The sequence below is a fragment of the Fukomys damarensis genome, unplaced genomic scaffold, assembly GCF_012274545.1.
Source record: "Fukomys damarensis isolate Sample0158 unplaced genomic scaffold, DMR_v1.0_HiC HiC_scaffold_23, whole genome shotgun sequence".
NCBI lineage: Eukaryota > Metazoa > Chordata > Mammalia > Rodentia > Bathyergidae > Fukomys > Fukomys damarensis.
In genome coordinates, this window is record NW_022900935.1 from 19357875 (window position 1) to 19370755 (window position 12881).

At 48.1% G+C, this 12881-nt stretch overlaps 1 protein-coding gene across 1 annotated transcript in view; it reads left to right on the top strand.

The window, feature by feature from the left end:
* Nucleotides 1–731: 731 nt before the first annotated feature.
* Nucleotides 732–12881, top strand: part of Slc9a1 (solute carrier family 9 member A1) — a 54989-nt gene continuing 42839 nt past the window's right edge. Inside the window, exon 1 of the mRNA XM_010632813.3 lies at nucleotides 732–1900. Coding sequence (XP_010631115.1) covers nucleotides 1567–1900 — 334 coding nt within the window. The 5' untranslated portion in view covers nucleotides 732–1566. The remainder of the gene's footprint in view (nucleotides 1901–12881) is intronic.

The window sequence follows — 12881 nt, forward strand, 5'->3', positions numbered from 1 at the left end:
TCGCTCTAATAGAAGTACGGCTGCGATATTATCTCCACGGTACAGATAAGAAAGCTGTGAAACAGGACCATCCCTTGGGGACCCCCTCCTAGAAATCCAGGAGCTATTCTCCTACTCCTTTTTTTCCAACAAAACTTTCTAACCTCCTTCTTTGGTTGGAGACTTCATCAGCGTTTGTGGAACTATGAACCTGGAACACACAGCAACAGTATCAAACTCAAAAGTTTTAATTAAAATTTCTTCATGTTCGTCAGTCTTTCTCATAAACTTTGGGAAACAGAAAATACTTTTTTGAAAGTCAAACACCTAAAATATAATACTGATTGGCTAAGACAGGCAAAATGCATGTTAATAGTTCTGTTGATACCTTTATTTAAAAAAAAAAAAGAAAGAAAGCTGTGAAACAGGCTAAGTAACGTGCTAAAGGTCACATGGTACATGAAGAATGTCCATAATATGTCCTTCAAAGAATTATTGGTACATCTTCATGAGTCGACAAATGTGGATGTGAAAGCGCTTTGTAAACAACAATATTTTACTCTTTTTAGAATCTCCGTAGATTCAGGGGGGTGTGTGTGTGTGTGTGTGTGTGTGTGTGTGTGTGCGCGCGTGTGCCTTCTCTGACTTGACTTCCTCTTCTTCGCGAGACTTCTTCTCCTGGGCGACAGAGGCCGCTGTGCTCCGCGGGCGCTGACAGGTCCCTCTAGCCCGTTGCGCCCGGTGCTCGCTGGTGCCTATAAGTGGCAGTGCAGGGCTCAGGGAGGCATCAGTCCGCTGCCGCCCAGGTTAGAGCCGGTAGGGGAGCTGGAGCAGGTGGTGAAGGAGCTTCAGCTGGGCCGGGCGGAACGCGGCGCCTCGCTGGGGTCGCCAGGAGGGGCGTGTTGATGCCGGTTTACCGCGAGCCTCCGCCAGCCTGCGCCTAAGCGCCTTCCCGCCAGGCCGTCTGCCTCTGCTTTCCGCCTCCTTCCACCCTCCATTTCCCCGGATTCTCAGCCCGGCCCACCTGAACTCTGGCCCTCCTCTGGGTGTGGAAGCTCCTGGCCGCTTTTCCGCTTCACTCCTTCCTTGCACGCTAGGCTTCCAGCCCCCACCCTCCTTTCCTGGACCGGGTCTCACCCTCTTCGTTCCGCTTCCTTTAGCGCAGGCTCCCTACCTCTTCCTTTTGCCGAGTCCCAGCGCCTGGGTCACTTTCCTCAGTCAAAGTTCCCATTCTTTCCTCTTCCTTTTCCTTGGGTCCAGCCTATCCTGTCCCTTCCTCTGTCGCTAGGTCCAGTCTCTCTTATTCCTCCTCTTTCCCAGGTCTGGAGTTCCAGAACCTTTGGTCTTCTTCCGTGGTCCTTTCGGGGTCCTTTTCCCTACTTAAGTAGTTTGGAGTTTAAGGTTGTGACCCCAGTTTCCCTCCACCCCCAGGGGACTACTTGCAGGAAAGTACCACTCTAAAACATGGACTTTTCCTAGAGACTCTTTCAGTCTCTTCTTCCACCTACTGACCCCTGCTACCTATGTCCCAGATCTTACTCTCACTTCACTAAGGGTTTAGGCCTGCTGGGCTGAGGGAGCAGCAGGATGCTTCGGTGGTCTGGCATCTGGGAGCTGGCTCTGCCTCGGATCTTCCCCTCCTTGCTGGTGATGGTCGCCTTGGTGGGCCTGTTACCTGTCCTCAGCCCTACTGCGAGCACCATCCCGGGCTCTGAGCCACCTCGGGAACGCTCGATTGGGGATGTCACCACCGCCCCACCGGAGACGCCACACCACCCAGTGAGCCACCCTGTGAACCATTCCATGGAACATGGCCCAAAGCATCGAAAGGCCTTTCCAGTCCTGGGCATCGACTACACACACGTGCGCACACCCTTTGAGATCTCTCTCTGGATCCTGTTGGCCTGCCTCATGAAGATAGGTAAGTGCGATTTGCTTGATGCTGCTGTCCCACCACTAGACTGTTGAGCTTCCTTCCCCATCTCTTATTATTTGAGGCTGCCCAAGATTAGGGGCTGAACTACTCCTGTAACATAGACAGCATCCACTCTGCCACCTTGGTCTTTCTCAAACTCCAGTTCTGTGTCCTCTGAGGTCTGAAGCCTCCCAAGACTGACGCTAGAGTTATGATTGGGAGGGAGCTAGAGAGAGCAGGATTCAAATGGGATGCTTCTGAAACTATGTACCTACAGCAAGGCTTCCAGGTCTTGCAGATCTCCTCTGGCTGGGGCAGACCCAGAGGGGAGCCAGGCACCCAGCTGTGTGTGAGACCAGTATCTTGTAGCAAGTGTCACTTTTTACTCTGTCAACAGCAACCAGTGCAGCTTATTACCTGATTCATGAGAGGGTGCTCCAGGTTGTATTCCTACTTGGTCTGTCTGAGGAGTTTGGGTATTGCAGGGAGCTGGGTGCAGGAGACTTACAAGTGTGGTGGAAACTTAAGGGACCCCATAGTCTTACCCTCTTTCATTCCCACAGTGTTTTCTAACAGTTCTGTCTGCCTAGACTGGTTAGAAGCCCCAGAGTCAGTATCCGGCCCAGGGATGTCATCTTTTGTACAATTTATGGGAATTTTTGAAGGTTGTCTTGAAGGTGGTGGTAGAGCGGAGGAGGCTGAAGCTAGGTCTGACCCAAGGTTGGCACCCAGCTGTGTCTCAAGGTGCTATCTGGACTGACCAGTGACACTGACTGCTCATTCAAGTAGGAAAGGTACAGGGAGAAGAACTAGGGGTTTTCTTTTTCTTTTTCTTTTTTTCCCAGGGTGGGGGTGGTGGTTCTGAAGAGACTTTGAAATATTCTTTTGGGGAGAAGGAAATAAAAAAAATTGTTCCCTCCCAGAGGGTTGGGTGCCTTGCTCAGCCTGACCACCCTGTTCTGCTGGGTGATAGTTGGAGCTCACGTGAGTCTGCATAGCCCAGAAGCCCCTGGCATTGGCGTCCAAGGGTGTTTTGCAAGCTTCCTTTGCTGTTTTGGCCTGTCCCTGAAGAAAGCTCAAGGTCCTGGGACTCTGTTCCCCTCTTTGACTGGAGATTTGGGTTTGGGGAGTTTGAGGCTATTGGCAGGAAGTCTTGCAGCTTTCCCAAGGACATGCAGCAGCTGAGTGCTGATGCCAGATTAGTGTGAGGCAGGCTGTGGGACATGCTGCAGGAATGAAGTGGTGCCTCTGTTTTGATAGACCCAGGAGCTGGCTTCCTGGCTCAAAGCTTTGGTGCTGAGCCGGTCACAGTAGTGGGGCCTGGTCATAAAGCTGAGCCGTCAACACCTATACCTGATGGTAGCCAGCTTACCGGAAAAAAAATATCAAGGACTGGGAAAGAGGAACAGTATGTCCTGATTCTGACATAAATATATGACCTTGAACAGCTGGGGCTTTTTCTGCAGATCTCCCTCTCTTGTGAAATGAGAAGAATCTTAACTGCTATTTGACTGTATCAGTTGAGTCATGAAACCTTATGCCTCAATTTGTTGTAAAAATCTGAAGTGACCATGATATGTCATTTGCCTGTATGAAACCACAAAGAGAACTCAGAAGTGCTGTGTATAAATTGTCTTCTCCCTCCAGCCCCCTCACCTCCCACCTGTACCTGGCCTTGTACTAGGGGTTGGGGGCCGGTACACACAAAGGGTTTCAGTGCTTGCTGGGAGGATAAGGCATGACTGCAGAGACCCTACTCTGGGCAGCCTGAAGTTTCTCCATGCAGGCCTGAGGTCTCTTGTCCTAATGGGAGCAGGCAGGCCTGGCCTGCTCTGTCACCATCGGAGTGCTGAGTCTTGGGACCCCAGGCAGCTGGAAAGCAGTGATGGTCCTGTGGCAAAGTATCAGTCTAGAAATCAGGAAACCTGGCTTCTTGTCCCTCCTCCTCTTCTGACCTTGGGCAGTCATGCCTCCTTACCCAGCAGTTGATCTTTGTGGCCCTTTGCAGTTCTGACATTTCTGCTGTTCCACTGACTCTGGAAACCCAGACAAATCACTCAGCCTTGGGCCTCAGTGTTTCCATTGTAAAGTGAAGAGGCTGGGTATAATGTCCTTTGCAGTTCCAAAAAGCCTGTGTCTCTAGCTTGGAAAGGCATTTTTTATAATTGCTGGGGTTTTTTGGTTTTTGTTTTGGTTTTGACTAGAATTTGAACCTAGGGCCTTCACACTGAACCCCTAGCCCTTTAATGTATTTTATTTTTTTTAGATAAGGTCTCAATTGCTAGGTTGCCCAGGTTGGGAACTTGTGATCCTCCTACCTCAGCCTCCCAGAGTGCTGAGATTACAGATGTGCACAACCATGCACAGCTGGAAAAGCATTTTTCTGACTTGGAAAACAGAAGAACCCTAGCATCTGACCACCCTGAGAAAGAGAATAAAGGAAAAGGTGACCAAAAGACCTCAAGGGTCCCTATCCAGCTAGGAGTGGAGACACATACCTGTAAACTCAGCTTTTCAGGAGGCCGAATTCAGAGGTTTGCAAGTTTGAGGCTAGACTGGGCAATTTAGTGAGACTGTCTCAAAATAAAATTTAAAAAGACAGGATAGTGCCTGCCCAACATGCAGAAGGTCCTAGGTTCAATCTCTAGTACCACAGGGGTGGGGGGGAATAAATCCCTTTCAGCTGGCAAAAAGCTTAGAAAGCCTACCTTCCCCCTACCTTGCAGTGCAGAATTGAGATTAGAATTGAGGTTGAAGTGTAGAAGTCAGCTACCACTGCCACTTAATGCTCTGAGTCTCAGTTTCCTCAGTGTGAACGGAAATTATAAGGGTTAAGGGATGTGGCTCAGTGGTAGAATGTTTGCCTAACATGTGCAAGGCCCTGGGTTCCATTTCCAGCACTTAAAAAAAAAAAAAAAACCCCAAACAAATACCATCCTTCCCCCCAAAAAGGGCAGGAGTAATATTTATCTGTAGTTCACTGATATGATGATATAAATTAATACACACAAAGCTGACTTTGTACATACAGGGAGCACTCAGTAAACAGTAGCTACCATATTCGTATTTTTACCACTTAAGGCAATTAATTGCCACCCTGTTTCCTACAATCTTCCTCTGAAGTTACAAGATCACATATATCTCAGCTCTAGACTGGCATCGGCTACCCTTCTACAGGGTTTCAGATTTTGATGTCTGTCCAACTTACTTTATTCTTTCCCTTGAGCTGCCTTCCCTTGCTGGTCAAGCTTGTCTTGGAGGAGGGGAGATGGTACCAACTGCCTTGGAGGATATGGCTGGGATGTTGAGACCATGCTCCCTCTGTACTGTCAGATACCCAAGTGCCTGGGAGTTTATTTTGGGGTCTTGCCTTTTCTCTTGACAGCCCAGCGTGGGTAGGAGTTATGTCGGAGCCCTCATTTTGTCAGCTGTGGCAGCTCCCTCCCTTGCAAGTTGCCCTCCCTGTAAGAGTGGAAAGTGCTGTGTGCAGTCTTGCTACTCTGATCAGGGAGCACAGCTTCGAGGAGACACTTGCAGAGACTGCTGTGGGAGGAGCACAGAGCTGATGTTCCAGAGTAATAGATACCTCTAAGTTCTCTTTTAACTGGGTCCTGGAGTGACATTAGGCACACCATTTCCTCTCTCTAGGCCTTTTTTCTCTTCCTCCAGCCATCAGAGATTTTTGTCTTTCCTTGGTGGGGAGGGCCTGGTGGCCTAAGAGGATTTGGACTATTGGGATAACTGTGAGAATGTACCTGAGCCTTAGGGTAGAGCCATTCCCACTACCTCTGCACACTGTGGCTTGGCTTCTGTGTGAATTTTGCTTTGTCCCAGTTCATCAGACTCCCAGAGCAATGCCTGTTCCTGGGAGAGCTTCACAGTAACCCAGCTCGCTGCTGCCAGCCCCCCTGTGTTGTTTGCCCATATTCCTGACCTGGAACTCCTGGCAGAGTTCCCAAGAGCCCATAAAGCAGGTATTCATCTTGTGTCCTGACCAGGGACAAAAAAAGACTTCTTTTGTTACTTTACATCTTAGAGCTTTGGGGTTTTGGTCTTGCAAGGTATGTCCTGCCATTTCCTCTTTAGAACTAAACTATGATTAGGAGAAATAGGGTCATTCCTGCCCACTTCACAGCTCACGTAGATATTGGAGCCAGTAATTGGTTTCTTATACAAATTAGATTAGAAGGGCCAGGGATGTAGCTCAATGGTGCTTCACCTGCCTGGCAAGCACAAGGTCCTGAGTTCAATTCCCCAGTACTGCAAAACAAAAAACAATACAACAAATTAGACTAGAACTCACTTTCCCCCCTTTTTTCAAAAGGAGAGAGGAAGAAACAGCTTAAAGGTCACCTTGAACCTATCTCAAGAAGCCCAGATGGGACTCTCTAAAAAGAAAGAGGTGGCCTTTTTCTATTTGGGAAAACAGCTGATTGACTGCAGTACAGTTGTGGGGAGGTCAGCTGGGCCTGGGAGGAAGGCATCAGGTAGGATATATGTCCCAGGATTGCCAGGGCACCTGGAGAGCCTAGCTTGGTCAGGTGGCCTGGGCTTCATTTAGCTGAGCACCCATGAGACATCTTTTTTCTCATTCCCAACCAGCTCAGGTATAAAGGAAAGATGTAGTCATAAAACCTGGGTATTGACCTGACACTGCCTCTCAGTACCTGTGTGACTCTGGGTTCATACATCTCCTTTCTCTGGACCTGACTTGCCTCATCAGTAAGGTGAAGATACTGTTGGAGGTAGAGATTGATTTGGGGATGGCCAATTCACTGTAGTGGGCTTTTAGGCTCTCTCAGATTCCTCCCTATGTTAGTTTTGGTGTCTGTCATGACACCAAAATACTTGAGATAATCTGCTCATTAAAAGAAAAGGTTTGTTTTGGCTCATAGTTATAGAGGTTCCAGACCATGGTTGGGCGGCCCCATTGCTTTGGGCCTGGGATGAGGCTGCCATCATGGCAGGGGTATGGCAAAGCAAGCTGCCTACCTCATGGTCAGGAGAGCGCTGAGGTCCCCAGGTCCCTTTCAGAACACACCCTTGAATGACTTAAAGACCTTCCCACTAGAACCCACCTCCTACAGTTTCCACAGCCTCCTACTGTAACAGTACCACCCTGGGGACCAAGCCTTTAGCACAGACCTTTGGGAGACGTTCAAGATTAAACTATAGGATTCCCCGTCCGGGAAGTCTTCCTAGCCCACTCCAGTCCTTCCTCTTTCTCCCCTGAACCCTTCTGCCTTATTGTTTATCCACAGCTTTGGCATGGCCTGCCCTGTAGCATCTCTGCTGGGGTGGGGGTGAGGGTAATAATAATTAACATTTATTGGAGATCTACAGAGTAGTGTCAGGCACTTTATAAAAGTAATCTCATTTAATTCCTAGTAAAATCACGTGATAAAGGCTCTCCCTGTTTTGCAGATGAGGAAACAGCTCAAGGGTTACCTTCGATGATGCTGAATTGCTATCTATTTTCTGTTCACGACTTGGCACAGCCTCCTGGAGGGGTGCGGCTGCATCGCCTGCCTCTGAGTACACATACACAGCTCTTAAGGAGTGCTTCCCAGATCACTGCACCTGCATTTGAGGACTGTAGGACTCCTCTGGATGGTGGTGGGGACAGTTGTACACAGCAGGAACCCACTCTTCCTGAGAAAGCTATAGGTGTTTTGTGCCTGGCTTTGGGTCTGTCCTTTGTCACAGAATCTGCATGGGTGTATACAAATCCTGTGGTCAGGCTGGGCCTGTTCCTCTTCTGTGGATCCCCTGCCTGTGATCTCTGTTGGTGCCCTCTTAGCTTTCCAACCAGAGTTTGCTTCTTTCCTCCTTGGGCAGGGGAGGGCCTGTTAAAGGGGGATTTCCTGTAGCCTGCAGGCTATGGCTAACCTCGTGAGTGTGACCTCCTGCCCTTGAGTCTTGGCTGCTCTTTTTTTTTTTTTTTTTTTTTTTTTTTTTTTTGGTACCAGGGATTGAACTCAGGACCTTGCAAAGCAGGCGGCAGAACCACTGAGCTAAATCCCCGGCCCCTCTGTGCTGCTCTTAGTTATATTCAGTGTTCAGCATGGTCTCCTGAGAGACAGCCTTTGTAATGGGAGCAGGTGGCATAACTTTCTTAGCCCTGCCAGGCATGAGACATTTAGTAGTAATTCTTATTAGTGTTGTGATTTGTTTCCAAGGCACTTGCATATATAGGATTAAATCTTTCTTTACGTCTGTGAAAAGTCTTGAGCTGTGACCTGTCTGAGGTCATGTAGTGAGAAAGTGACAAAACATACCATTCTTGGACTTCTGATCCAAGGCCTAATTCTCTTTCCTCTCTGGCCAACTTGCTGGGTTACTATAAGGATCAAGGAGAACCCTCGATCTGAATGGGCTTTGAGGGGAGTGAAAGACCAGATGATGCTGGAGACCTGAATGCTTATCAGGAGGGACACTGGTTCCTCTGGGAAGAAAAGGCTAAAGAAGCCAGTGGTCTAGAGGCTGGCTGGCTCGATTCCAAGGTGTTTTGTTTTGTTGGTGGTGGCACTGGGCATTAAACCCAGGGCCCTCTCTCTGAGCTATTTGTCTAGCCATATTTTTTATTTTGAGGTAATCTTACTAAATTGCCCAGGTTGGGCTCAAACTTGTACTCCTGCCTCAGCCTCCCAAAGTGCTGGTATTATAGGCTTGTGCCACCTTGCCTTACTGTTCCCTAATTTGTAATATTTTTTTTAATTTGTAAATTAATTGCTGCTTGTTAAGTTCCTATTTCAAAAGCTAGAAAACATGGGCATTTAAGCCAGGATCTGTATGACTTTAGAGCCTATGTTCTTCTCATTATGCTGACTTTAAGGGTCCTTTTAATTCAGAAATTTAACCTCTCCCTTATCATTCTGAACTGGAAAGCTTTAAAGGTTTGGCTCTTTTCTGTGGATGACTTCTTGGGTTTGGGGAAGAAACTGTGATCCACTCCAAATCCCATTGTGTTCACCACCTTGGAGGTGGTTGGTGCTGATAAACACAGGGACGGCAGGGACCTAAAGCTAAGGGGCCCCAGGCTCCCTCTGGGAATGGCAGCCCGCACACAAGAGACAGGCCTGCCTCTTCCTCTCCTCCTGTCAACCTCCCACCTGCCCTCTTTCCTTCTGAGGCAGGTGGAGAAAGCTCACTTGGCAAAGCCAGGACCCGGGTTATTCCTGAGTCATCCATCGCCGGTGTGGGCCTCCTTGTAGCACTCACTCCCCTGCAAACGTCTGAGTCAGACGTGTCTCCCCAAGGTTGTCTGCACACACCGCACTGGGCCAAACCGTCTCTTTAGATGCCAATAAACATCAACTGATACTTTAAGGCAGCCCGTGATTATATGTGGGTATTTTTAATCTTATGGGCTAATCTAATTTTAACTGAACTAAGTTTTGGGTTGGGCCTGCGTCAGTGGGGTGTGCCCCTCTTCTCTGGGATCATGCTGAATTAATTTTCCTCACCCTAATGCTCATCCAGTGAGGCCCCAGAGGGCCAGTTTGGGGGTTTATTAGATATTAGCCCTGAGTTCCAGTAGCACTTATTAAAATCAGGAAGTTTGCTAGATTATCCTAGCAAGCTCTTTCCTGCAAAGATATGTCCTTAAGCAACTGTGACTGAGGTTCAAGGTGAGAAGTTCTATTGCCCCTGCCCAGACCCTTCGGGAACACTTACCTCTGATTCCAGAGTGGCCCTTCCACGGTGCTGAGCCAGTTAAAGACAGGGCTACTGACGGCACAGGGGAGAAGTCACAGCTGTGTGTGAGACAGAGGTGAAGTGTATTTGTGTGCTGGACAGCCAGGACTGAGAGCAGATAATTCCAAGCCCAAATGGAAGAGGCACTATGACTGTGAACAGCCAGCAGGCGTGTAACCTGTGGCCTGTAGGGGATGAAGAAGAATGAAATCCAGACCCTGCTCAATAGGTGCTTTTCCATTCTGCTCAGGTCTTGATGAGACAAGACCGAGTGAGACAGGATATGGATACTTGCAGAGAGGCAAAGTTCAGAGGAAGCAGGTGGTCCCTGAGGCCTACGTGGTTAGAGAAGGCCTCTCTGAGGAGATGGAACCCTGGGCGGAGTCTTAAAGGAAGGAAGGGAATTAGATAGGCTGGCTATACTTAGTACCCAAGTCCCACGAGAATGGAAGCCCCTTGAAGACAGGGCGTTGGTGTGTTCTTTTTCTCCTTTGTCTATCACTCAGGGAAAGGTCCCTGCCATATTTGGGGAACAAATGAATGATGGCGCATATGATGTCACAGACTTCCATGGGGAGTTGGGGCCCCTGCAGAGACCGGAGAAGATTGGAAACCAGGTTGCCTGCACAGAGAGGAGGGAGAAAAAGTCCAGAGGCTATTTGACGCCTGGCTTAATTTCAGACCTGGGGATTTAACTGAGAGTGATGCTTCAGTCCTCAGCCAGTGTTTAAGTGAAGCTGTGTGTCCCCCTCCCTCGGCCTGGCTCTAATGATGGTCTGCAGGGGCGCCCTCTCTGGGCTGGGTGGGGTCTCCTTGGGTCTTGTTTGGTCTGCCCTCCATCTGTGTAAGTAAAAGTGAGATACCAGAGCTTCCTCAGGGAGCTGCCAAGAGCCCTAATTGAATTAAATTCTTCCGTGGAATATTCCTTAAGCCATAAGCTGCACTGTGACTGTGAATTAATGAGAGCAGTGGCCATAAACTGTATAAGAAGGCAATCTTGTTAATTTATAGTCATACCTGGACAGGTTTACTTATGGCTTCTCTTTGTTTTTATGTGTGTTGGGGGTGGACTGGGGCTAGAAACTCCTTTCTGTGGTAGATTTATTTTTATATGAAATAAAACATGTAAAACATATTGATGGTAAAACAAAAACAGCAAAGTAAAACCCAGTAAACAGTACAGAAGGGTATTAAGATGAAAAGTAAGTCTCCTTCTGCACCTTCCTATCATACCCCACACGATATTGCTGTTAACTTTTTTGTTTTTTTTTTTTTAAGACAGGGTCATACTTTGTAGTTCAAACTGGCCTTGCCCTTACTATGTAGCCCAGGCTGGCCTTGAACTCAGGGCAATCCTCTTGTCTCAGCCTCCCAAGTATTGGGAATACGGGCATGCACCACCACACCCAGCTGCTGTTAACTTTCTTGTGCATCTTTTTTGCACCTGAGGGAAAATTTAGTTTTCATAAAACCACCAGCATAAAAAAAAAAATAAATAAATAAAAGAGCTCTATAAGCTGTGCTCACAGAGGAAGTAAGATAACACACAGAGAGAAGGCATAGGTGGGAAATTGTGTGGACCTTAGTCCTAGCTCTGCCTCTTTCCTATGCCAGTCAGGGCCTTAGTTCACTAGCTGTTGATTTCTCTATGAAAGACCTCTAGGGGCTTTCTAGCAAGAAGGTTAGTCAGTCCAGGGGAGCTTCTGCTTTGTTGAGGTATGGGCAGGATGCAAGGCACTTGGAGGGGGTTCAACACAGCCTTATCCCTGCGGGGTGGGAGACACAGGGCTGTCATGGACCCTGGCTTAAGCACAGAATTCTCAAGTATAGGTTGATGCTCATCTCTGACTCCAGTTGATGACTATAGGATTGAAGAAATGGGTCCATAGGAGAAGTATGATAACACCCAAGGGAAAAAGCACAGGTGGGAAGTTGTGTGGTTCAGATGGGGATGCTCGGAGTTCAGAAAAGAGGGAAGCTTCTAGAAGTAGTATAGTAAGGTGGGCAAGGGTAGGAGACTCATTCAGGAGGGCATACTAAGGGATTGTAGTCTAAGTGGGAGAATGGACTGGAGGCTCATTGTTCTTCTGGTATGCAGTTTTCTTTTTCTTTCTTTCTTTTTTTTTTTTTCGTTACTGGGGATCAAACTCAGGTCCTTGTGCTTGCAAGGTAGGCGGCGGAACCACTGAGCTAAATCCCCGGCCCTGGTATACAGTGTATATGTATGTATATATGTATGTGTATATGTATATATATATATATATATATGGGTGAGAGTCAATAGCAGAGTTCACGGTCCCTCTAGAATACTCTGAGGATGGCCAGATGTGGTGGCACACACCTGTAATCCCAGCACTTGGGAGGCTGAGACAAGAGGATTGATGTGAGTCTGTGGCTAGCCTGAACTACATAGGGAGACCTTAAATACTCTGCAGACAGTTGTATAAGTGGGTTTTTGTCAGAGGGTGGGGAAAGGCTCATGGTAGCCACAGATTGTAAAAGTTCAGTGCTTCTGCCTAAGGACCATCATGCTTCTTCTTCTTCTTCTTCTTTTTTTTTTTAACTGGTACCAGGGATGGAACTCAGAACCTCATGCTTGTGAGGCAGGTGACAGCACTGCTGAACTACATCCCTGACCCCTAGAATTGCATCTTGCACAAATCAGTGCTTGTGCCAGGGATGTAGCTCAGCAGCGCCGTGCCTGCCTGGCAAGCTCAAAGTCCTGAGTTTGATTCCTGGTACAGAAAACAAACTGGTGCTTGATCCTGGGATGAGTGGGGTTTAGCTGGGGAATCATAGAACAACTCTGAGGCAAGAGGAATGAGCCTCATTGGTCAAGTGGACTATGTCTTAAGGCAAGAGGGGCATGTGACTCCTTAAAAAAGAAAAAAGCTTCTGGGTTGAGGATCAAAGAAATCAAACAAGCTCTTTTTGCACTGTGTGGCAGGGGAGGAACTGGTTTCCTTTTGCCCCCTGGGTCTGCTGCATTGCCATGGTGAGCCTTAGCTCACACCCCAGGTGTGACTCAGGTCTCCTGCACTTTTTCCTAAAGTGGCTGGGGCCCAAACACACCTCTGAGGCCCAGGGAAGGGAAGCAGCCACCTTGGAGACAGCTGACCCAAGGGACAGGCTCAGAAGGTGGGTGGGCTTTGAGGGTGCCATGCTAGGGAGCTTTGACTGTGTTTTGGACTAAGGACCCTGTTCTCTGTTCTCATCCTGCTTCTAGGAGTGAAAAATAGAGTACATTCTAACTCTATAATGTTAGTGGTAAAAGGAACCCTCTCATAAC